Consider the following 27,722-nt stretch of genomic DNA (forward strand, 5'->3'; position numbering starts at 1 on the left):
GACTGCACTTCTTAAATATTCACTCATTTCCGCAATGGTTCTGGCAACATTACACTCCAGGAATTTCAATTCATAGGCCACTTGTTCTCTTCTGAGATGCCCAAGTCCTACAGTGTTGTGAGCCTACATGATAAAAGACGTACCTGTGAACCAAATTCTACGAAAAAATATAAAATCGCAATTTGTTTCAAACAATTAACACAAATCCCGTGCTTTTCCTGGTATGGTCAGTTGTATATTCGTAAGACGAATGGCAGAGGGAAAGAGAACTGGAGTGGCTACTGTCAGGGATACATTTATTTGCCAGAAATACCATACAAGATTCTACTGATATTTGCTCTAACACACTTACAAAAAATTAAAAAAAACAATAATTTAAAAAATTAAACCACTAATGAAAATTAAAAATAAGCAATAACCGATTACGTTGAAGGCTATCAAATGAGAAAGAAGGCACTGGAATTCCAATAACAATTAAACGAGGAATGATATTTAAGAATATAAACAATACTTTAAAAGACAAATTTGGTTAGGTGCAAAATTACAAGCTGTGCAGAGAAAGTGCCTTATTGTGTTAAGGTATTATGTTATGAATATAACAAATAAATACGGAGAACTTAGTCACCCTCGATTTTTGGAAGGAAACATAGCATATATACTAAACAGTTATGCGAAATACCAACTTGCAGTAAGCTGAAGGGAAAATGCCATAACAAGTAAAGATGAACAGTAAAATTATTATTGTTATTACCATAATTTGGAATTACCCTTTACAGACAATCCAAAAACTTAAGTCGAATTCATGAATCACAGCCAATAGCCTTTCATAAGTTTACCCACACTGGCAACATGAAATTGATTGGGACTTCGATGATCTGCCATCAATACCTTCAAAACAACGGTAATTATAAAGCCACAAAACAGACCGGCACATACATTTTTTCTCGATGGTACCCAACCCGCATTCCTAATAGCCGTAGACCAAGATTCATTAAGCCTGGCTGCCTTCCGTCTGAAGACTACTCCACATAACCAGCGCAGCTTGAATATCAACACAAAAATGGAAGAAAGGCCGATAAACGGCCATACGCACGGTTACCACACAAGGCACCATCCGATTTTGTGATAAAGGCATGAAGAAAACTGATCATACTCGCTGCAGTGCCAGACTTCCTTTTGCTAATCGTCTTCACCATCAGTACCCTTCTGGCCAGGCCAGAGAAGTCGCACTTCTCCCTCAGAAAAGATAAGCTACCATTATGACCATCGATACGCACACTCGTACGGGTCAAAACTGTTGTCCCAATTCCATCTCGTCATCAATCGTTCTGCCGTCACTACCTGGTAACCAATCACCTACATGATCTGCTGGTATGATGGTCCTATATTCCCTGTCCCTATTATTCTATCATTCTAAAAGTCCGAAATTAACACTTTCTCCAGGAACGCTGTGTTTCAGAATACCCTTAGACACATCTAATAGCCACCATGTAACCACACCACTCTTAATCTGTAGTAGTGACTTTTCCCTCTGCTGAAAATAAGGATGGAATTGTAATTAAAATTTCCCAAAGGCATATTGTTGTCACCGGGTTCCCGGGTTCGATTCCCGGCGGGGTCAGGGATTTTCTCTGCCTCGTGATGACCGGGTGTTGTGTAATGTCTTTAGGTTAGTTAGATTTAAGTGGTTCTAAGTTCTAGGGGACTGATGACCATAGATGTCAAGTCCCATAGTGCTCAGAGGCATATTGTTGTCAATTTGCTAGCGTTCGTCAAGATGATCATGGTGAGACATTTCCCATTTCCATCAGTGTATAAACGAGCACCAATAACGGATGCAGATACAAAATTTGGAACTCAGTGATCTTCCTTGAGAGATAACATTCCATTGTCTAAATTTGTAGGCTGGATACACAGCTATCTTCATACTTTATAATAAATTTCATGTGATTTATCTGTTAGCAGAACGCCGAGTCCATATGAAGTTGCTACGTTAATGGGAAAATTCCTTATTTTACACACAGTCACATAGTTGGATACGTGACGAAAAATGGAACCTTTGAAACGTCCCCTTTGAACAATTATACAGGACTGTGCTTAACCTGACACACAATATTTTTAGCGCAACGCAATCTGACTTTCAAAACTCCCTACTAAAGAATGGCCCTGACAAACATTAAACTATGCCTTTCACAAATCACTTACCTCACAAAAATCTTCGCTGCTCAAGCTACTGCAATACAGCGAGCGCCACTACTGCCAGCTAAATAAAAGATTCAAACTACTGAAGGCACTAACTACTGATAGGGATAGTTAGCAAATGAAAGATATTAATAGAGAACAAACAATGTATTTACCTTGATATCATCATATATAAATATATCAGTTCATGAAAAATTACAAAACTCCGCCATCTCTCTCCCCACATCCACCACTGCTGGCGGCTCACCTCCAACTGCGCAACGCTACGCGCTGTTCACATCCAGCTGCCGCTGCCCAACACTACAATGGCAGACAACAATGCAAACTAGCGACAGACTGCACACAGCACAGCCAGTGATTGTCATACAGAGGTGGCGTTACCAATAAAAAACCTAAACAGCCTACTTACATAGAGAAAACATAAACAGCCTACTTAAGGTAAATACATTGTTTGTTCTCTATTAATATCTTTCATTTGCTAACTATCCCTATCAGTAGTTAGTGCCTTCAGTAGTTTGAATCTTTTATTTAGCTGGCAGTAGTGGCGCTCGCTGTATTGCAGTAGCTTGAGCAGCGAAGATTTTTGTGAGGTAAGTGATTTGTGAAAGGCATAGTTTAATGTTTGTCAGGGCCATTCTTTAGTAGGGAGTTTTGAAAGTCAGATTGCGTTGCGCTAAAAATATTGTGTGTCAGGTTAAGCACAGTCCTGTATAATTGTTCAAAGGGGACGTTTCATATGGCGACCCTGCCAAAACTATGCCTTTCACAATCACTTACCTCACAAAAATCTTCGCTGCTCAAGCTACTGCAATACAGCGAGCGCCACTACTGCCAGCTAAATAAATGATTCAAACTACTGAAGGCACTAACTACTGATAGGGATAGTTAGCAAATGAAAGATATTAATAGAGAACAAACAATGTATTTACCTTGATATCATCATATATAAATATATCAGTTCATGAAAAATTACAAAACTCCGCCATCTCTCTCCCCACATCCACCACTGCTGGCGGCTCACCTCCAACTGCGCAACGCTACGCGCTGTTCACATCCAGCTGCCGCTGCCCAACACTACAATGGCAGACTACAATGCAAACTAGCGACAGACTGCACACAGCACAGCCAGTGATTGTCATACAGAGGTGGCGTTACCAATAAAAAACCTAAACAGCCTACTTACATAGAGAAAACATAAACAGCCTACTTACATAGCCCCCATGCTCCCCACAAAAATTTTTACAAATGGTGTTGGGCACTGGCCAATACAGATTTGACGAAAATTTTTCACAATTACAGTAACAAAGATATAAAATGCACACACTTATTGATACAACGTTGGTCAAAAGCTCAAATTTTCTCACAGTCCCTAAAGACAGTCCTAATCGTACATAACAGGAGAATAGCAGTGTTTGTCTCAAAGTCTGAGCAGTAAAAGAAAATGCACACGGAAGTAGTGGATTTTCATGCAGTCTTGAAGAAGTAGTGTTGTCCTTCCAATGGAAAGACAGTGCTGACTCTTGACATGCTGACAGATAATGGGCCACAACAGAGCAAACCCACAGCAGAGTCAGTCGTAGTTTGGAAGAATATTGGTAGGTAGGTCATCACAGAGCAGACCCACTGGAGTCCTGGTGGAGATTGTGGTATTGGTGGGCCACCAGAGGTGCAGACCCACTGTAGTCCTTGTAGAGATAATGGTATTGGTGGGTCATCAAAGATGCAGACCCACTGTAGTCCTTGTAGAGATTGCCAGCAGCCATCTGTTGCGATTGTGCAGGTGCACATTCACCACTGAAGAGTCTTGCGGACAATATAGCAAGTCCATAAACCACCACTTGTGCACTCACAAAGTTTTTGGAATTGTCCTTAGAACGAGCAATGCTGTTATCCAGTCCCTTGCTGAATCATTAACACACATGCAAACACTATCAGTCCCTACTTCTCACATATTGTCCATATACTATGACCAACAGAAACGTGTGCAGTGAAATGTAACTTAATTGGAAGAACTGGTAACAATTACAATTTTATAACATAAGAATACAATTACAAAGGTACAAAATACATCATTAAAAACATAATAATACAGATAACATTTGTAGTACAGGCTTTACAAAAGAATAGAAATAGACATATACGTCAGTGTTACAGGAATTATGACATGAGTACATACATAGAAGATCAGAATAACTTGCGAAACATCAACTTCACACATGAGCATTTAAACAGAATGAATAATGTCGAAACATCTTTACAAAGTAAATAACATATTATTAATGCCAATTATATTTGAGGATAACAGTATTCCTCATCATAGTGAATGTAGCTTAATATTAAAAGAGAAAAAAAATTCTATGAAACTACACAGAGACAGGAAGAAAACAAATACTCAAGGGTACACAAACACATAGTGGGATAACACCAATAGGAAAGGACAGGGTTCGTTTTCAGTGTAACATGTGGTACTGCAGTCCATCCCAAAACTTCATTCTGTAGATCTTTCGTCTTATTTCAACCTTTGCTTCCACCAAAAAAATCTTATCCAAGCATGCTTTCTGTATTCTGTTCATATTTCTTTCAAAATAATTATTTCTGATTGTACAATACTCATTTGGGCCCAAATCCTTTTTATATAACTTCGCAATGCATTCTTTATCTATTCTCCATAGTCAGTTTCTCATATAGTCTACCCCCTCTTAAGCTAACTTAAATCTACTGAGCTCAGATGCTAAACTAAGGGACGAGGCAATGCAGCATCACATAACAAATCAACACAAACAGCAATGCAAAATATGCAAATTGGCAAAGCTAGCAGCATAAATGAGCAAAAGTCAAATTCAATAACCCTATGCCTGGCAAACAGCAGCAACTTATACCTAAACATGACATAGCGCAAGCAGAAAAAATATTACACTAAACAACAATGCAGATAAGGGAAATGTATATTCACATCTTAATGTCTATGTAATTAAAGTGGTGCACCACAAGAAGTTATTCTACCAAAAAGTTACCAATTACTTGAAAAGAAAATTATGAATGCAGTTACTAGTTCCTTCTTATTGTTCTCTCCATTCCAAGTGCTCCTTTTTTAAAGAATGTGGATCATAAAATAATTATTTAATAAATCTGTTGACAGAAAGTGTTCACATTAGCAAATGCATTTTATTTTATAAAAGCAATGCTGCAACACAGCTGGAAACCAGATATCAAGTGAAATAAGCAACTACGAAAAGCAAAGTATAAAAATATCATTCAGTAGTCATGTGACATTTCATAAGTTAGTAGCTCTCAACTCTCGTAGAAAGACGCTTGTCGTAATCAGGTGTGCAGATGTACGAATATTTCCCATCAATTCATAAGCATTTCAGTAATTAGCACAAAGTGCGAGTAATCATATGTTTTCAAGTAACGAGGGTGTCGCATTAGCGATGAAAGGCACACCCTAATGGCTTGTTCTCCAGGTGTTTGACACGTCCCACATCCCCTTTTTTTTTTCTACCTGTGCCGCTGAAAAGGGCTCGCAATAATGGCTTTTTCTCCAGGCGTCTGACACAGCTGGGTGCCCGCGACGCATTACGTGCAGGTGGTCACTTAACTTTCGTACGGAAATATTTACCGCTACAGTGACAGTCATATATACAAAATTTCACAGGTCGAGAATTTACTTTGCAAATGTGTAGAAACAAAATCCTATGAATATAACAGTATCCAAAAAATGTTCAGTAACATTGTCATACATTCACACATGATTCACACATGTCATAACTCTTAAAGTACGATTCTTGGTTTCCAACATCCTTTTTCACAAGTCAAGAGTCCCTACCCACTATTCATTACTCCTTACCTTATTACACATATACGTATCCATCGACACTCGTCAATATTTCGTCATTATAAATATGAAGCATATTCAAATAACTCATATAGCCTCAGCCTATTAATCATAAACATACCTCAGCAGCATAATACACATCGTCGTCGTAAAAATAACATCATAACACCTCAGTCAAATCTCAAAATCGTCGTAGCTTCCTCCAATAATTAAAAAAAATTCTCTGCTCATGTCAAAAGTGTCATCTGCCTCAAAAGTACTTTAAAAATCATGAATCCATACCAAATACATCATTCAAAGCTCTCATAGTATCACAATGGTTCCGAAAAAATATGAACAGTTTACAAAGTACAGACAAAATACAGTTTCATAAGTGTGAAGTTATCCAACTGTATAATTGCGTAAACATGTGTCACTGATGTAGTCAAATAAATGTTTGTCCCTCTCAGTTAAATAATCAGATAGCTGTGTAATTTGTGTGTTAGAGAAATATGGTACCGATGTGTAAAGTTGTATAAGCAAATACCATATTAGCTAGGGTTCTTTGTGGTTGCCACACACATGGTACACAAAGTAAGCGTGTACCCCCCTGAGGATTAATGTAATTATACTCCCAGGTGTTACAAATTACCGCAATGGAATGAAATGTATCACGGAAAACTTTCTTTGTAATTAAAAAATCTTGAAAAATAAATGGCCTGAAGTACAAAATTAATCACTCAAATACGTGTACTGTAGCGCTAAATGTGCGTCTTGCTGCAACATAATCTGTGTGGAAGTGTCGTAGTTATCGTCCTCCGAAAGCTAAGTTCTGCAGAAGCCAATGTACTTACCACATGATAAACAAAAGTGAAATGCTTTGCGTATAGATGTCGTAGTTATTATGCTTATTGGCGTGATGAAGAAAGTACTGTACAGTAACGTAATGTTGTGCCACGAAAAAGGCTGTCTCATTGTTGCTATACCACAAAAGTTACTACTAAAACATGTTTTACTTTCCAGAAGAATTCAGAAAACTGTGCAGATATAAAACAGATACACCGCAAAAGCAACATTGTAAATTGTCACTCATTAGTAGCGTCGTGATAAAAATCGTGTAGCTGTCACATAAACTAACCTCTGTGTCATCTGGTATCTCTCAGAAAGCACTTCAAATTCAGAATGTATTTTCAAATAAACCAAAATGTTGCATTAAAATCTCATTAGCAGTACTTGTAAATGTTATTTTTCTCGGAGCCAGCCGGCGCACGCGGCTGCCTGCGGTGCGAGTCATTGTCTGTTCCTTTGTTGGCGCGCGTCGTTATTGGGATTTGGAGACCTAACTTCTACAAATTCACGTTGTCGAAAGTGCCCTGCTCTGTTTGAATCCCGCCAGTTCTGATGCAATTCAGGTCTGTCGTTATGTCGGTAGTTTACATAGTTTCTTGTTTGTCGGTCATGTGGTGGAGAATTTCTCCCTGAATTGTAACTGCGCGCTGAACTGTTGCGTCTGAAAGTATTCTGTCTCCCTTGAGAATAATAGTTCTGGTTACCATATTGTCTGTTTCTATGATTGTTTCTGTCACATTCATTACTTCGGAAATGCGATCTTTCTCTGTAACTATTACTCTGCCAGTGGTTGTCATATGGGTGGTGTCTGTTTTGGTCACGATTTGTGTTGTGAGAATAACCTTGTCGCGTCCAGTTATTATTTCTTTCATCGCGGAATTGCGACTGATGTGATCTGTAATTGTTGTGCTCCTGTGTTCCGCGATTGTCAGTGTCAATTTCTAATTCTTGTAACAGTCCCTGAAATGCTTCAATGTCGTCTTTGCAACGCCCTGCCAAAATAATGTGTCGTAAATGTTCAGGTAATTTGAGTAAGCAAATGCGGATGAGTTCTGAGGGGCTGTATGGGTTTGACAGGTACTGATTCTTGTGCAACATGTCTTCAAAATATTTCATAAGACTGGAAAATTCAGATTGTTCGAAACGTTTCATCATTATGATGCTATGTTTTACACGGTCTTGTGTAGCTTGAGACCAATATGCTGAGAGGAAGGCATGGTAAAACTCTCCTTCACTGTGGCAATCGTGAATTACCGATCGCATTCTTACAGCTGGTTCATTCTCTAAGTAGCCACACATAAATTCTAATCTGTGCTCTAATGACCAGTTGGGAGGAAAACAATGAGAGAATTGATGGAGCCATGCTTGTGGATGAATGTCGTTCCCAGAATTCTTAAATGTTTTGAATTTACGTGTAGTAATGAACAGCTTATAGTCAAAGTCATCATGTCGGCGAGTCGCATATCGGTCATTGTTATGTCGTTTCGGCGGTTCCATTTCAAAATTCGGTGCACCTTGCCAATTTCTTTCATAACTTCCGAAGTGTCCTGTGTTATTATTTTGTGGTTGTTCCGTATTTCTAAGTCCCTCTTCCCGTATTGGGGCGCGAGTGTCCTCTGAAATACGTAATTCTTGTATTACCTGTGTCAGCTGATCTTGTACTTCTCGGATTTCTCTTTTGTACTGTGTATTGATTTGATTTTGATTCTGTTTGAATTTTCTAATTTGTTCATACTCTTCTGTGTCAGTGAAGGCTACAGGTCTTGTGTCATTCAGATCATCATCTACCTTTGTAGATAAGTTAGTGACCTGATCCGAAAGTTCGGCTACTTTCTCCGATAGTGAACACATTTCCTCAGTGTGTTTTTCTGAACCAAGTTTCAGAGTGTCCATTTGTGTTGAAATCGTATCTACTGTGTCCTTTAAGTTTTCCTGAGTTATTGCAAGTTGCGTAACCGAATCGATAGATGCAACTGAGTCAATTTTAGCCCACAAGGTCTCATGATTTTCATGAACAATGGCTTGCAGTTCTTTTATGGCTGCTTCGTGATTCTGTAATGCATTTTCATGCCGCGAAAAAATAGGTTGAAAATGCTCACAAATTTGTGTTTTTACGTCATTACAGACTTTTTGACATTTCGATTCAATGTTATGTAACTCAGTAGTTAAATCTTCACGTGTTTGTTCAAGCGTGGTGTGAAGATTTTGTTCCATTGCGTCTAACTGTTCCTGTGTTTGTCTCTGGTGTTGTTCCATTGTGTCTAACTTTTGAAGATTTTGTTCCACTGTGTCTAACTTTTGCTGTGTTTGTCTCTGATTTTGTTCCATTGTGTCTAACTTTTGAAGCTTTTGCTGTGTTTGTCCCATTTGTTGTATTAATTGTAATAACAATGCATTGGTGTCTGAAACATGTTCCTCAGTGCTTTTCGGCAGTGAATTTACACCGGAAACATTCACATTTTGAAAAGCAGAAAATGTGTCTTGACTTATTTGAGAAAACGGTGAGGATCCAAAACCTGAATCTACAGTATTTGCGAGATCGTGTCGTGTCATTTCGGCTTCCTGAGGCGAGCTGTTGCCGACCGATCGATCGATAATGCTTCCCTCTTCACTAATTGTTTCACTGTCCACGCCATTGTTTGACGCCCGCTCCATTTCCCTATGAACAGTTACCAAATTACTCCTTTGAACATTAGTTAATTCATTACTCGGTGGCGCTAACACACTGCTTTCATTTTCACTGTCATTTCTCAGTTTACTTTGGAGCCTAGTATTACGTTTTTCACACGCCATAATTGTCACAGTATTTCACACGATAACAAAGAAAAGCACAATTGGAAGATCAAAAATAAGAGAACACATTAAAATAGCACTGAAAATAATATCTAGTTAATTGCAGCTGCGAAATACTTGGTGCAAATCTACATGCATGCCAAAACTGTTTTACTGTACAACAATGAAAAACTACAACTACAAAGGAGATTTTCTCTACAATTACGCGCTAGCAATAAACAATAGCTACACTAATTACACAAACTACAAGAAAAAAAATCAGAAGATTCCAGTGAGGTATCCTAGGCTAAGGGTCGACATATGCAACGTCCCCTTTTTATCAATTATACACGACTGTCCTTGACCTGACACACAATATTTTTAGCGCAACGCAATCTGACTTTCAAAACTCCCTACTAAAGAATGGCCCTGACAAACATTAAACTATGCCTTTCACAAATCACTTACCTCACAAAAATCTTCGCTGCTCAAGCTACTGCAATACAGCGAGCGCCACTACTGCCAGCTAAATAAAAGATTCAAACTACTGAAGGCACTAACTACTGATAGGGATAGTTAGCAAATGAAAGATATTAATAGAGAACAAACAATGTATTTACCTTGATATCATCATATATAAATATATCAGTTCATGAAAAATTACAAACTCCGCCATCTCTCTCCCCACATCCACCACTGCTGGCGGCTCACCTCCAACTGCGCAACGCTACGCGCTGTTCACATCCAGCTGCCGCTGCCCAACACTACAATGGCAGACAACAATGCAAACTAGCGACAGACTGCACACAGCACAGCCAGTGATTGTCATACAGAGGTGGCGTTACCAATAAAAAACCTAAACAGCCTACTTACATAGAGAAAACATAAACAGCCTACTTACACCTTCATTGGTGTGTGAGAACGTCACAGGCGTGCAGAGAGGTTGGTGGTGCGCCAAAGCACTACTGAACATATTCGCTGCAGCCGCAGATGCTCAGAGATGGTGTTATCAAAGCCCCTGTCAAAAATAAGTAGAAATGAATATCGTTAAAATGCATGAAAAATTAGAAAGAGAGAAAATATAACCTTATTTAGAACTGCTTCCACTGCTTCCCGAACTCACTCATGTTCACCAGCACAATCATGTTTTAGCAAATCCTGCAGGATATTACAAATTTCGTAAAATATTGTAAAATGTTCTATTGAAACACAGATAGTACAATAACGGGTCTAAAACATCTATTAAGATACATGTGGTTAACAGCTCACTTGCAAAACACATTGATAGGCCAGCCGCACTGATAACAACTGATTACGAACTCCTCCATAGTATTTTCAGGGGCAAGTTAGAGTTTTAAAATTAATACCACATTCGTTCTTACTGTTAGCTAAAATGTTTATATTTTGGTGGTTTGTGTTCTGTTGTAAGAGTCTGACGGAACAGACACCACTCCAATTCCTATAAGACCGAAACAGTTCCTTGACATTTGTTTCAGTTCAGGTGCAGTAATATCGTGCGAATTTTACGGGAATCAATTAATTGGGAATAGGGAGTTAAAAGATGATGGAGAATGTATTGCAGTATTGCAAATTTGAGTTGTCAGGGGCTATGTCCGGCCAGCCGAAGCGGTTGAGGCAACTGGTCATGAGAAATACATATGGGATCGATTCCTGGTCTGGTACAAATTTTCAGCTTTCAGCATTGCAATACCACAGTGCCCTGTGCGGTTGGAAGTCATGAATTCCCACTCATCTTGTCCCATTCTTTCCCCATTCTCTATTTCACACGAATGTTAGCTAAAATAATGTCGATTTTCCATTGCCCTCTAGTTCAAAAATATAACACAGAGAACTATGATACGGGACATCGTTATGTCTACCACACTAGCGGAGCACATTGGAGAGTCTTCTCGCTGGGCCGCACAGGATTAGCCGAGCGGTCTAAGGCGCTGGAGTCATGGACTGTGCGGCTGGTCCCGGCGGGAGATCGAGTCCTCCCTCGGGCATGGGTGTGTAATTGTCCTTAGGATAATTTAGGTTAAGTAGTGTGTAAGCTTAGGGACTGATGACCTTAGTAGTTAAGACCCATAAGATTTCAGATTCAGGCTTCTCGCTGGAGGAAGAATCCATGCACCATAATGACGTATCCTATGCGAGATAGAGTTAGAAGGATGACATCTCCTTTCTACAGATGTAAGGAGGTACGATACAACCGCTTAGTTGACATTTATGACTGTAAATTATTGCCCATTTCTTCTAGCGCTTCTTCGCCTTTTTGCTCATAATTTGCTTCCACTTCCATCAGGTTATTTTACAACGTCACTGAGATCTCCACTGTTTCGTGTTCTAACTTGTGATTCTAGTGTACGCTTGAGTCTATCTGTGTTGGGCAGTGCTGATGTATCGCGACCTGCTGGTGGTGGCGTGTGCGTCCTTCATGGCTGCCGTGGGCCTGCGGAGGCTGAGCAGCCTACGCACGCTGGACACCCCCGTGTGGCTGCCCTCCCTGCTGGAGTCCGGGCCCGCGCGGTTCCTGCTCTGCTCTCCCCATGGCTCCCTCAGGCTGCAGGTGAGCTCACTATGTCTGTAAACCTCACAACGCCTAACCTACTCATTAACATTTTTAAAACCGCTACTCACACTAGTGTCGGACTCCGTCACAGTGGAAGCTTTATGACAAGAACTGCCTCCACAAAAGAAGATGAAGTAAGTATTCCAGAATCCGAATCAAGAACAGCTGCCAACGTGAGTAACGTAGAAGTAAATATCCGCGGAGTATTGGAGTAACTTAAAACACTTAATAAAATCAAGTCTTCTGGTCCAGACTGTATACCAATTAGGTTCCTTTCGGAGTATACTGATGGATTAGCTCCAGACTTAACTATCATATACCACGGTTCACTCGACGAAAGATCCGTACCCAAAGACTTCAAAGTTGCACAGGTCACATCAATATTCAGGAAAGGTAGTATGAGTAATCCACTAAATTACAGGCCCATATTGTTAATGTCGATATGTAGCAGGATTTTAGAACATATATTGTGTTGGAACATCATGAATTACCTCGAAGAAAACTGTCTATTGACACATAGTCCAACATGGGTTTAGAAAACATTGTTCCCTTGAAACACAACCACTTTTTTATTCACATAAAGTGTTGAGTGCTATTGACAAGGGATTTCAGATCGATTCCGTGTTTCTGGATTTCCGGAAGGCTATTGACATTGTACCACACAAGCGGCTCGTATTGAAATTGCGTGCTTATGGAATGTCGTCTCAATTATATGACTGGATTTGTAATTTCCTGTCAGAGAGGTCACAGTTCGTAGCAACTGACGGAAAGTCATCGAGTAAAACAAAAGTGATTTCTGGCGTTCCCCAAGGTAGTGTTATAGTCCCTTTGCTGTTCCTTATCTATATAAACGATTTGGGAGACAATCTGAGCAGCCCTCTTCGGTTGTTTGCATGTCACGCTGTCGTTTATCGACTAATAAAGTCATCAGAAGATCAAAACAAACTGCAAAACGATTTAGAAAAAATACCTGAATGGAACGAAATGTGTCAGTTGACCCTGAATAACGAAAACCGCGAGGTAATCCACATGAGCGCTAAAAGGAACTTGTTAAACTTCGGTTACACGATTAATCAGTCTAATCTAAAAGCCGTAAATTCGACTAAATACCTAGGTATTACAATTACGAACGAGTTAAATTGGAAGGAACACGTAGAAAATGTTGTGGGGAAGGCTAACTGAAGACTGCGTTTTATTGGCAGGACACTTAGAAAATGTAACAGACCTACTAAGGAGACTGCCTACACTACGCTTTTCCGTCCTCTTTTAGAATACTCCTGCGCGGTGTGGGATCCTCACCAGATGACTGACGGAGTACATCGAAAAAGTTGAAAGAAAGGCAGTAGTCTTTGTATCATCGCGAAATATGGGAGAGAGTGTCACAGAAATGATACAGTATTTGCGCTGGAAATCGTTAAAAGAAAGGCGTTATTCATTGCGACTGAATCTTCTCACGAAATTCCAATCACCAACTTTCTCCGCCGAACGTGAAAATATTTTTTTGACACCGACCTACATAGGAAGGAACGATCACCACGATAAAGTAAGGGAAATCAGAGCTCGTACGGGAAGATATAGGTGTTCATTCTTTCCGTGCGCTTTCCGAGATTCGAATAATAGAGAATTGTGAAGGTGGTTCGATGAATCCTCTGCCAGGCACTTAAATGTGATTTGCAGTGTATCCATGTAGATGTCGATGTAGATGTAGATCTATATGAACCATTATGTATAACATATTAATGAAGAGATTGTACAATAGGTAATGGGTAAGATACTTTCAAGATGGGTGGTTTTGATGCATCATCCCTCACCAGGTCAAGTGTGGCAAGTGAATGCTTCTGGTAAGAGGCCACTTGCTTGCTAGAAACAGCTAGTCTGACCATAGCATGTGGTATGTCTATGAATTAACTATTCCTTTTTTTTTAAATTTTTGATATTTGCTCCGGGTCAGTACCCTACCAACGATATCACAAACCCCACTCCACTCATATCAGAGATGTCACCACACATGAGTGGCATCATCAGACTTGTGAATCCTATCATCATCAACACATGACACGCTATGCCCCCTCTCCGTCCCCACCCTTTCCCTCTCCTTCCCTTTCTCCACCCTTCCACCACCCTGTACACGCAGTCTCAGCTGAATATTAAAATGATGCAGCTAATCACTGTGTAATAGTTCAGTGGGCTTTAAAATGAAGAGGCCAGTTGAAATGAGGGACCGAAGGTGGTGATCTTAGCTGTGCTCAGAAGTATCTGAATGATCTGATTTTTTTAGCTCTACATTCAAAGTAAATAACGAAAATTTACGCACAGAGTGAAACTTGTAATACTTGAACATCTAAGATACATCAGCGAAACACACACACACCTACATACAATCACACACAAGCCCACCATGTTTATACGACATTCTTTTCTAAAATGGGTTTTGGGACAGTATGTTGTAAGCAGTGAAAGCTTCAGCCCATTCTTTGACTTGCCATCAACCAAAAACATGTGCCTCAATTGAGGCCCGTAACTTGTAGTCTAGTGGCTAGCATTACTATCTCTGAATCATGGGGCCCATGTTCGATTCCCAGTCGGATTGTGGATTTTCTCTGCCTGGGGACTGGGTGTTTGTGTTGTCCCCACCACTCCATCATCATTCGTGAAAGTGACTAGATTGGACTGTGTACAGACTGGGAATTTGTACAGGCGCTGATGGCCGTGCAGTTGAGCGCCACGCAAACCAATCGTCAATTTGCAGTGTTACTACTTAACCTTTAACACTACTAATGTCCAACTTACATAACACAATTTAAAATGACATTTATGGGATGATTTTCTAAGCTTAAGACTATGAATTCACCTTTCATACACCATGATCACATTCAAACTACTACCCCAATTGCCTAGCCAAACTGCATTCTCAATGACCATTTGAAGATCGCATAGTACCATCCCAGTCAAATTGTTACCTCCACTGTCTCGACGTTCTGCTTTCTCATAGGCTTTCTGAAGATAACCAACCACATGCCCAGTCCCACTTTTATGCTAACGGCCTCGCCATACTGCTGTCTCATAGTACCTTCGAAGATAATGCACCGGATGCCTGTCAAAATGTTACTCCAACTGTCTCACCATATTGCTTTCTCATGGTCTGTTTGATGATCACACTCCACAAGCAAAGTTCTACCACTACCCCAACTGTTTTCCATACTGCTTTCTCGTACGCTGCTGTCAAATCTCTTGCAAAAGGACTATTTCGAATATTTACCTACTTATGAATGCAAATTTAAGGAAATTATCCTAGGATATTGTGGGTAGCATTATTGGATTCATACTAGAACTTGAATCAAACTGATAATTCAAGTAGAATTTTGCAACTGAAACTACTATACGAAGCTAAAATACACCAATGACATTGTAATTCTGTTAGAGTCAACGAAAGACTCCGAAGAACACATGAATAGAATGGACAGTGTCTTGAAAGGAGCACGTAAGTCCAACAGCAACAAAAGCAAAATCAAGAACAATGTAATGTACATGGATTAAATCAGGTAGTAAAATTAATTATGATGGTGAAAGTAGAGAGAGTATAAATGTAGTTTGGAAATTTTTTAACATAGAATATAGGTTTAACTGCCAGAAAGTCTCTTCAGTAGGTATTTTTCTCAAGTGTAGCCATATATGGAAGATAAACATGGATGATTAACAGTTCAGACAAGAAGAGGATAGAAGCTTTTGAAATGCGGGTTTATAAAAGAATTCTGCACGTTAAATAGGTAGATCGCGTAAGTAATGAGGAGGAACTGAATGGAATCAGGAAGAAAAGAAAGTTGTGTTAGTGTGACAATTTGACTGAAAGAGGTTATCAGTTAATAGAATACATTCTGAGACATCAAGGGGTCACCAACTTAGTACAACAGAGAAGCGTGGAGGGTACAAGTCATAGAGGGAGACCAAGATATGAATACAGTATGCAGATTCAGAACCAATCTTGGGATAGAAGATCGCAGCAACATTACAATAAGGAATCTGCATATGTGTTTTACTAGTTAATAAATTTATTTCTGTAGCTAAGATTTTATTTTCGAGAGATACACTTTTCATCTTTCCCTTGTTGCGCCATCACTCTTCTCTATGTTCCTTCTCTGCCTTGTTCTAGCGCTTTCTTTAGTCATATTGTGATGAATGAACGTAATCATAGTAGAAGTTCTCGTTGTTTATTACAAAAATAAGCAGATTAACTGATTAACCGTAACAAATTTTCATCAAAACACTTACTTCCTTCCTTCCAAAGATCATATTTCGGCGGTTTTTATTTTTCCTACATTATATGTGAGAGTGACGCTTTTACGTCTCCTATTTGTACTACATGTTAGTGTTATCTAGTAGATAATTACGGAAATTACAATTATAGAGGGACTTGGCACCATAGCACTATTTGGTAGATACTGCAACCTTGGTCGATATTTTTTGTTGAATCAAACCTTGACTAAGCACAATCATTTGAAATTAAACGCAATAAATGACAGTCAGTCCTATCGATTATATTTTTCTAGTGTAGCACGCGGCACATTATCTTTCCCCCTGCTAAACTGGTCCTCACTCAAGTGAAATATTGCTGAAAAGCTTGTATAAACGTCAGATGATGACAGTATGTTCTATGAACCACCAATAACATCTCCTCACACTTAAATTTCAACAATTTTTGTGTATAATAGATGTAGGGATACTATTTTAACACTTGGCAACCATTGCAGAACCATTAAGACGTGAAAGTATTTAATTTAAGAGTGTTATGTCACATATATCAAGACTAGGCCTTTAAAATGCAATTAATGTAATTCTTCCAGTAGCTGGAATTAATTCAGACTGCCTGTTTACCTATGTGTTCACCGAATTAGCATAGTGTTTTCACTAACATGTACACTCCTGGAAATAGAAATAAGAACACCGTGAATTCATTGTCCCAGGAAGGGGAAACTTTATTGACACATTCCTGGGGTCAGATACATCACATGATCACACTGACAGAACCACAGGCACATAGACACAGGCAACAGAGCATGCACAATGTCGGCACTAGTACAGTGTATATCCACATTTCGCAGCAATGCAGGCTGCTATTCTCCCATGGAGACGATCGTAGAGATGCTGGATGTAGTGCTGTGGAACGGCTTGCCATGCCATTTCCACCTGGCGCCTCAGCTGGACCAGCGTTCGTTCTGGACGTGCGGACCGCATGAGACGACGCTTCATCCAGTCCCAAACATGCTCAATGGGGGACAGATCCGGAGATCTTTCTGGCCAGGGTAGTTGACTTACACCTTCTAGAGCACGTTGGTTGGCACGGGATACATGCGGACATGCATTGTCCTGTTGGAACAGCCAGTTCCCTTGCCGGTCTAGGAATGGTAGAACGATGGGTTCGATGACGGTTTGGATGTACCGTGCACTATTCAGTGTCCCCTCGACGATCACCAGTGGTGTACGGCCAGTGTAGGAGATCGCTCCCCACACCATGATGCCGGGTGTTGGCCCTGTGTGCCTCGGTCGTATGCAGTCCTGATTGTGGCGCTCACCTGCATGGCGCCAAACACGCATACGACAATCATTGGCACCAAGGCAAAAGCGACTCTCATCGCTGAAGACGACACGTCTCCATTCGTCCCTCCATTCACGCCTGTCGCGACACCACTGGAGGCGGGCTGCACGATGTTGGGGCGTGAGCGGAAGACGGCCTAACGGTGTGCGGGGCCGTAGCCCAGCTTCATGGAGACGGTTGCGAATGGTCCTCGCCTATACCCCAGGAGCAACAGTGTCCCTAATTTGCTGGGAAGTGGCGGTGCGGTCCCCTACGGCACTGCGTAGGATCCTACGGTCTTGGCGTGCATCCGTGCGTCGCTGCGGTCCGGTCCCAGGTCGACGGGCTCGTGCACCTTCCGCCGACCACTGGCGACAACATCGATGTACTGTGGGGACCTCACGCCCCACGTGTTGAGCAATTCGGCGGTACGTCCACCCGGCCTCCCGTATGCTCACTATACGCCCTCGCTCAAAGTCCGTCAACTGCACATACGGTTCACGTCCACGCTGTCGCGGCATGCTACCAGTGTTAAAGACTGCGATGGAGCTCCGTATGCCACGGCAAACTGGCTGACACTGACGGCGGCGGTGCACAAATGCTGCGCAGCTAGCGCCATTCGACGGCCAACACCGCGGTTCCTGGTGTGTCCGCTGTGCCGTGCGTGTGATCATTGCTTGCACAGCCCTCTCGCAGTGTCTGGAGCAAGTATGGTGGGTCTGACACACCGGTGTCAATGTGTTCTTTTTTCCATTTCCAGGAGTGTATTTTCTGCAGTTACAAGCATGATAACTTTACGTTACGTCTCCTTACCTGAAATGTTTAATGACTATTTAGCTTATGACTTTTAAATATCTGGCATGGGAATAGGAGTGGGGTATTCACCTTAGAGTTCACTGTCGAGTTTCAGTCATCAATCTGAAAGATGTGTGTGTACACCATGTGATCAAAAGTGTCCGGACACCCCGAAAATCATACCTTTTTCATATTAGGTACATTGTGCTGCCAAGCAGGTACTCGATATCAGCGACCTCTGTAATTATTACACATCGTGTGAGAGGAGAATGGGGCGCTCCGCAGAACTCACGGACTTCGAACGTTGTCAGGTGGTTGGTTGCCACTTGTGTCATACGTCTGTACTCGAGATTTCCACACTCCTAAACATCCCTAGGTCCACTGTTTGCTATGTGATAGTGAAGTGGAAACATGAACAGGCACGTACAGCACAAAAGCGTACAGGCCGATCTCGTCTGTTGACTGACAGAGTCCGCCGACAGCTGGAGAGAGTCGTAATGTGTAATAGGCAAACATCTATCTAGACCACCACACAGGAGTTCCCAACTGCATGTACTGTGATAGGCGGGAGGTGAGAAAACTAGGAGTTCATAGCCCAGCGGCTGCCCATAAGCCAGACATCACGCCGGTAAATGCCAAACGACGCCTCTCTTGGTGAAAGGAACGTAAACATTGGACAATTGAACAGTGGAAAAAGTGTGGAGTGATGAGTCACGGTACACAATGTGGCGATCGAATGGCAGGGTGTGGGTATGGCGAACGACCGGTGAACGTCATCTGACAGCGTGTGTAGTGCCAATAGTAAAATTCGGAGGCGGTGGTGTTATGGTGTGGTCGTGTTTTTCATGGAGGAGGCTTGCACCCCTTGTTGTTTTGCGAGGCACTGTCACAGCACAGGCCTACATTGATGGTTTACGCACTTCTTGATTCCCACTGTTGAAGAGCAATGCGGGGATGGCGAGTGCAGCTTTCAACACGACAATAGTATCCCCTGCACAGAGTCCTGACCTGAGTCCTATAGAACACCTCTGGGATGTTTTGGAAGGCCAGGCCTCACCAACCGACATCGATACCTCTCCTCAGTGCAGCACTCTGTGAAGAATGGTCTGCCATTCCCCAAGAAACCTACCAGCACCTGATTGGATGTATGCTTGCGAGGGCGGAAGCTTTCTTCGAGGCTAACGGTGGGCCAACACCATATTGAATTCCAGCATTACCAATGGTTGGCGCCACGAACTTGTAAGTTATTTTTAGCCAGGCGTCCGGATACTTTTGATCATATAGTGTATGTGCGTCTGTGTTAGTGTGTATGTGTTTGTATGTGTGAAATAATATTGTGATATGCGACATAAACCCGGCGCTTTGTGTTACCGACATATTTCTGGAGACAGTTGGAATTTTGAATTGATATTGTGGGTCTTCACATGCATCATAGAACAATTTAAATTGTGTAAAATTATTGTGTGTTTATTGCGCTTTACACCACGCATGGTATAATAGTAGAGATATGAAGAATGCGTTGGCGGTGACAAGCTACAGAAACATCAAGGAGCAGTCGTGTTTTCCTTTCGCCTTTTTACAAGTCTTGCGTAATATTCGTTGGAGTAAAACTCATTTGCACCAACAAAGTATTTATAATTAGTTAACTACACTACGTAAGTCAATGGGTTTTTAACTATCTGTGTGTTTAATAGCCGCAGGCGTATTTTGTGGCAAATGATATGTACTTTCCAAGAGACCCACATCATGTAGTGAAGCATGAAAAGGTCGTTTGCAGGGTTTTTCACATGGTGGAGTTTCGTAATTCAAACAAGATTGTGTTTCAAAGGGTATGTGTGTCTCGCAATTGTATATTAGATGCGGAAATAGTACAGATTGCATCTTTCACGCATTTCTTTGGAGAGTAGGTTGTGGTACGTTGTAAGGGGATGGGATGGGTTGAGGAGGTAGCTTGACTTGTCACGTTATGAACTTCTTTAATTGGCTTTCGACGACGCTGATATTGACATGACTGGTAAGGTGGGCGGTGCTTTGATGACATGGGTAGGATGATGACCTAGGTTACGTAATATACTTAAGTAGATATGGTGTCTGTTCTTTCGGAAATGTGGGAACTGTGCGTCTTCGTGCGCCGGAGATCGTCGCCACAGTGCTAGTGTTTGTCGTCCCGTCGGTGCATCAGTGTCTCTCCATTCGAGCACCTCTGTTCACGTGTGGCATTCTGTATTCTCCGTTGTGTCCAGTGTTGAACTTTTTTTTATTCCGAGCAGTACGTCGGTGAACGACTTGCGGGACTGCTACGGTCGCAGGTTCGAATCCTGCCTCGGGCATGGGTGTGTGTGATGTCCTTAGGTTAGTTAGGTTTAAGTAGTTCTAAGTTCTAGGGGACTTATGACGTAACATGTTGAGTCCCATAGTACTCAGAGCCATTTGAACCATTTTTGGTGAACGACTTCGCTTATTTTTACTATGATTGTCTCCTGTTTTTGTCCTCCATGTATGTTTGTTTCTCTGTATTCCTGTTATACTGTGTGTGTCTTTCCTATAGCCGAAGAGCGGCGTAAATAGAGCGCTGCCGGCCTACCTTGTTTGTAAGGTATCAAAATGAAAATAAAGAAAAAAAACCGTCCCTGTGACATGGTTTCCATACATTGTTTTCATACTTTGGTTTTAATTGTTTAGAAACAGTCATGAGTAAACATGCAGCAGAATGATTCAAGTTTGGTATAAGAAACTGAAGAATATCTCAGGTTGTTATTTGGCACGTGACGAATTATTCTGCAATCACTTGCTAAGTACCAAATATATTTTTACTTCATTACTTTGCCCTCTGTTGTACAGTAAATGGCACAGTATAATGGTAGGTCACAGACGAAGTGCGGTGGAGATTCAAGCCCCAATCCCTGCATTGGTAAACAGCGACTGAAAGATAAGTCTCATATATTGAGAGAGGAAGATCTGTTAAAATTTCTCAACGCTCATGATGGTGTGTTATCTGATGTTTGTGATTTGAGTGACGACAGTGATGATGACTACGCACTCAATGAAACTTCCTCACCCAGGTAACAGTTGGTGTCTGAGAATAAATGTGACCAGGAAATTGAAGGAGATATTGAGGCATCCATTACAAAACTTACTTCTCCTCAATTTCTAGAAGGAAGTGAAAATGGAAACTGGGCCGAAGTGGACTGTAGCGCTTTCAGTAACATACAGTACAAAAGTGTAGAAACCTCGGAATTTAATGACCCACATTACCCCTAGAATCGGAAGGATCTGAAGCCTATACGCTGAGAAAGATTGTTTACACAGGACGGCTGTACAGTGTCAATAAGAATCCTGAAGAAATAGTACTTTTAGACCTAATGGAAAAATACACTCCTGGAAATTGAAATAAGAACACCTTGAATTCATTGTCCGAGGAAGGGGAAACTTTATTGACACGTTCCTGGGGTCAGATACATCACATGATCACACTGACAGAACCACAGGCACATAGACACAGGCAACAGAGCATGCACAATGTCGGCACTAGTACAGTGTATATCCACCTTTCGCAGCAATGCAGGCTGCTATTCTCCCATGGAGACGATCGTAGAGATGCTGGATGTAGTCCTGTGGAACGGCTTGCCATGCCATTTCCACCTGGCGCCTCAGTTGGACCAGCGTTCGTGCTGGACGTGCAGACCGCGTGAGACGACGCTTCATCCAGTCCCAAACATGCTCAATGGGGGACAGATCCGGAGATCTTGCTGGCCAGGGTAGTTGACTTACACCTTCTAGAGCACGTTGGGTGGCACGGGATACAAGCGGACGTGCATTGTCCTGTTGGAACAGCAAGTTCCCTTGCCGGTCTAGGAATGGTAGAACGATGGGTTCGATGACGGTTTGGATGTACCGTGCACTATTCAGTGTCCCCTCGACGATCACCAGTGGTGTACGGCCAGTGTAGGAGATCGCTCCCCACACCATGATGCTGGGTGTTGGCCCTGTGTGCCTCGGTCGTATGCAGTCCTGATTGTGGCGCTCACCTGCACGGCGCCAAACACGCATACGACCATCATTGGCACCAAGGCAGAAGCGACTCTCATCGCTGAAGACGACACGTCTCCATTCGTCCTTCCATTCACGCCTCTCGCGGCACCACTGGAGGCGGGGTGCACGATGTTGGGGCGTGAGCGGAAGACGGCCTAACGGTGTGCGGGACCGTAGCCCAGCTTCATGGAGACGGTTGCGAATGGTCCTCGCCGATACCCCAGGAGCAACAGTGTCCCTAATTTGCTGGGAAGTGGCGGTGCGGTCCCCTACGGCACTGCGTAGGATCCTACGGTCTTGGCGTGCATCCGTGTGTCGCTGCGGTCCGGTCCCAGGTCGACGGGCACGTGCACCTTCCGCCGACCACTGGCGACAACATCGATGTACTGTGGAGACCTCACGCCCCACGTGTTGAGCAATTCGGCGGTACGTCCACCCGGCCTCCCGCATGCCCACTATACGCCCTCGCTCAAAGTCCGTCAACTGCACATACGGTTCACGTCCACGCTGTCGCGGCATGCTACCAGTGTTAAAGACTGCGATGGAGCTCCGTATGCCACGGCAAACTGGCTGACACTGACGGCGGCGGTGCACAAATGCTGCGCAGCTAGCGCCATTCGACGGCCAACACCGCTGTTCCTGGTGTGTCCGCTGTGCCGTGCGTGTGATCATTGCTTGTACAGCCCTCTCGCAGTGTCCGGAGCAAGTATAGTGGGTCTGACACACCGGTGTCAATGTGTTCTTTTTTCCATTTCTAGGAGTGTATGTAGATGAGGAACGCGCTGTTGATACATTTATTACATAAGCGTGTCATTAGCTAGGAATTTGTTGGATAGAAGTACAAACGTCGTAGGTACCCTGAGAAAAAACAGAAAGCATTTGCCCCTCCCCCCCCCCTCCGGTCCCTCGCCATCACGACGTCACAAATAAGAAAAGGCAGACTGATTGGAAGAGAGTCTAATGGAATGATAGTGGCAAAATGGCAAGACAAAAGAGATGTGATGTTCCTCACTACTGAGTATGGCATCGAAATGTGAACCACTAGGAAGAAAAACTGGAAATATTTAAGCCTGCTACCATTTTGGTTTATAATGCGGCAAAGCAAGGAATCGATGTGTCAGACCAGATGTCAAGCTATTTCTTGCCACTGAGGAAAACACTGAGATGGTACCATACTGCGGCAAAGCAAGGAATCGATGTGTCAGACCAGATGTCAAGCTATTTCTTGCCACTGAGGAAAACACTGAGATGGTACTATACTGCGGCAAAGCAAGGAATCGATGTGTCAGACCAGATGTCAAGCTATTTCTTGCCACTGAGGAAAACACTGAGATGGTACCATACTGCGGCAAAGCAAGGAATCGATGTGTCAGATCAGATGTCAAGCTATTTCTTGCCACTGAGGAAAACACTGAGATGGTACCATACTGCGGCAAAGCAAGGAATCGATGTGTCAGACCAGATGTCAAGTGATTTATTGCCACTGAGGAAAACACTGAGATGGTACCACACTGCGGCAAAGCAAGGAATCGATGTGTCAGACCAGATGTCAAGCTATTTCTTGCCACTGAGGAAAACACTGAGATGGTACCATACTGCGGCAGAGCAAGGAATCGATGTGTCAGACCAGATGTCAAGCTATTTCTTGCCACTGAGGAAAACACTGAGATGGTACCATACTGCGGCAAAGCAAGGAATCGATGTATCAGACCAGATGTCAAGCTATTTCTTGCCACTGAGGAAAACACTAAGATGGCACCATAAAGTGGCGTTTTAAACTATGTTTCACACAGTAGTAGTACACGCTCACTTTTTGTACAAAATAATTACCGAGAATAATACTCCTTTATAGAATTTTAGGGGGGAAATAATCAAGAGGCTTTTGGAGAGCAACATCGATACACCGACTCCCAATCCATCTTCTAAATGTTTCCAGAACCATACACTGGTAGAGAGCATGCTGTGAGACAAGCGAAATAGATAATGCGGAAGACATGCAGAAGTTGCTATTTGAAGAATTCGAGAAATAAAGGAAGAAATTAAGGTCAGAAACTCGCAGCAACAACAACCATGTATGGACTGTCATGAATTTGTTTGCATTTCCTTTTCAAAAATACACTAATTGTACGAAAAACTATTTTTGTTCCTATTGATTACATATACTTAATAAATAACAATTAATTGGATGCGTTTTCATATATTTTATACCCTGTTTCTGTATCATGTCCCGCAAGAAAGTGAGGTAGCCGTCGTCCTCACGACTCACAATGTCAATCTCTCTGAAGCTGGTTTCGCCTCTGACCCATGAGGACGCCGGCTATATCACAATTTAAGCCGTTTTTTGAAGCATTTCGAGATTTTATACATTCGGGGTGCACTTCGCAACGTTATAAAATATTCAGCACATGGTTAGAAACAAAAAATATTTTTTGTGGCTTTCTTGGGCTGGGGTGCAACAGTCCTATAAGCCGCATGTCAGCGAAAGTGTTAAAAAAAGTTCATCAGATCACTTACGGGATGGCTGTAGTGGTGTTTCTAACAGGATATTAAAAATGACTTCCTAGTCTTTCCCAGCGAAATAATTCCTGATAATTTCCTCAGGTTTCCCGCCGGATCGTGAAATCAACATGATTCGATATCTCGGTGATCCATCTTTCCGCCATATTTAAGGGAATGTTGCTTCTGCTGATGAGTGCCACTGGAAGCTGATAGCGAGACTAAGCAGCAGCTACGTTCAGCTGAAGATGGCGGATAGATAGACCGCCGAAATTTCGTTAGAATCCGGTAGCAAACTTGAGGAGACTATCAGAACATCAATATCTTGTGCTGTATTGGCACAGTCACCCACAACTTACCTTTGTATTCAATGAGTGAGTCACGGCACATTTCCCTATAGACTTAAGTATTATGTAATGACGCTTGTCAATAAAACTGGAAGATAAACATCCCACTTCTGTTTACAGACTTATTTCATTCCGCCCAGACATTTGAAAAGTAACTGAGAAAGTGACCTACAATACGGAATGGACTCATTTAAATGAGCAGAATTTTTAACTGCTTCTCCATTTCAGTTTTGCGAATGATTCTCGAAAGTGAAAGCAAAACACGATCCCTCAAATGGTGCCGATGCAGAGCTAAAGAAGAAAAAAATTCCTGTAACCATATTTTATAACTTCACCAAAAACAGGATCACAGATTTGTACTTAGCGAAGTTTTACGGCATTATTTACTATTCTTTTCTATGGATGGGGTCTTACATTCATAACAGTAAACAGAGGGTTTCATTGACAGACTGTCGCATGCATGGAGCTAATTTTAAAATGAAGGAACATAGCATGTGGTGGTCACAGAAAAATCGCTATTGGGTCCATTCTTGTTCATAATCTAGATACGTTTTCAGACAATGTCCTTAAAAAGCGGTTCTTCAACTGGAATGATTGATGATGACACATGCTTGTGAATCAGGACTGCATACTCAGTTTTGGGAGGCACAAGTCAGATGACAGCTGAAAAAGCCTTCAAGTGGTTCGAAGCTGATCACACGGTCTCAGACAAGCGATAACGACCTGTTACTATGAGGAGAAGACACCAGAAGTAGACACTGCCAAGTGGATCACTGTACTTAAAGTTCAATGTGTTCCAGTAAGATAAGTTAAAATGTACTCGACATGTATATAAATTAATGAATAAGCTAAGTTCATTGAGTTTTTCCCTTAGACGCGTAGGCCTTTGTGCTGTCTTACTTTGCATATTTTCTCGGGTTTGGAGAAAAGTACTCGCAAATAAAATTATTTAGCACATACAAACAATATTTGTTAGAAGGGTGTTGGACTTCTTACACTCCTCTCCCAATACATTTACTGATTAGCAGTTTTATCGTTAAGAATGAAAATTAATTTCAGCTGATTTACACATGACCAATAGAAGACAAGCACCTTTATCTGGGTCTCAGAATGGAGCTACGTACTTTCAGAGGTGTTCAACAAGCTTTCACCTAGTATGAAGATAGACTTTTGCTTCCGTAGCTCTTCAGAAAATTTTTTAGAAAACGTACATCATTCAGTCTACAAATTCTCTGACCGGGTGAGGTGGCGCAGTGGTTAGCACACTGGACTTGCATTCGGGAGGACGACGGTTCAAACCCGTGTCCCGCCATCCTGATTTAGGTTTTCCGTGATTTCACTAAATCTATTCAGGCAAACGACGGGATGGTTCCATTGCAAGACCGCGGCCGACGTCCTTTCCAATCCTTTCTTAATCCGATGTTGGACCGATGAACTAGCTGTTTGTTCCCTTCTCCCAAATCAACCAACCGACAAAATTCTCTGAATATGTAGATCGAAGGATTCAAAAATGAAGTTAGATATTTGGCAAGTGGTAGTGTTATTCTTAAGACTGCGCGGCTTTATGTACTGTAAACAGGTCTCAGTTCTTACAGATGCACGTTTTCCTTTGAAAAACACAATTCTAATCAAGTAATATTGCACTTCTAACGCCAAATGAACAGTCCACCCGCAATAACTTAGGAGACAACAAATATGTTAAAAGTACCAGCTTTGTTTCTAGTTAACTAGATTAAATATAGCCTGTGTAAGCATGTACTGCACTAAACTGCACTGCTATAGTTTATTCTTAATGTAGTGTACTGTAATAACTCAGCATGCAAAAGTAGTGATATGTTCTTACATTGATCACTAAAATGTTTTAAATTCAAATAAAATGACACAGGCAGGGTTTAAAACATAATTATGATTACTTCTTTGCTTCCCACATATAGATTACATAGGGTGTCTCTCCTAAGAGTCGGCAAGGGCGTTTCCTCTGGTGTACCAGCAGATGCATACAATTTTGTTTCTGCATTGTGTACCTAGAGTCAGACAAAATAAACAGCGCTCATCACGTCTTTCATGCGACGCCCAGTTTACGTTTGTTTCCCTTTGCAAACAAATGTGTTTTAAATCGTAATTTTACGCGCCCACTCAATAGAGCGGCCCTGATTAGTCTAGTGCGACATCTGTTTTGTCGTTATGTGTTAATAGAGGATTTGTAACTCGAAGAGTTACCAGTGCTCCAGTAGCAACAACACCGCCCTGCAGCACTACCGACAGTGAGTC

The 27,722-nt window shown here is 41.9% G+C and overlaps 1 protein-coding gene across 1 annotated transcript in view; it reads left to right on the forward strand.

Moving 5' to 3' along the window:
* The window catches only part of LOC124795459 (neuronal acetylcholine receptor subunit alpha-3-like), a 163,288-nt gene that overhangs the window by 106,650 nt on the left and 28,916 nt on the right, over nucleotides 1-27,722 (forward strand). The window contains exon 8 of the mRNA XM_047259487.1: nucleotides 12,031-12,206. Within this exon, the coding sequence (XP_047115443.1) occupies nucleotides 12,031-12,206 (176 nt within the window). The remainder of the gene's footprint in view (nucleotides 1-12,030; nucleotides 12,207-27,722) is intronic.

The sequence above is a fragment of the Schistocerca piceifrons genome, chromosome 4, assembly GCF_021461385.2.
Source record: "Schistocerca piceifrons isolate TAMUIC-IGC-003096 chromosome 4, iqSchPice1.1, whole genome shotgun sequence".
Taxonomy (NCBI): domain Eukaryota; kingdom Metazoa; phylum Arthropoda; class Insecta; order Orthoptera; family Acrididae; genus Schistocerca; species Schistocerca piceifrons.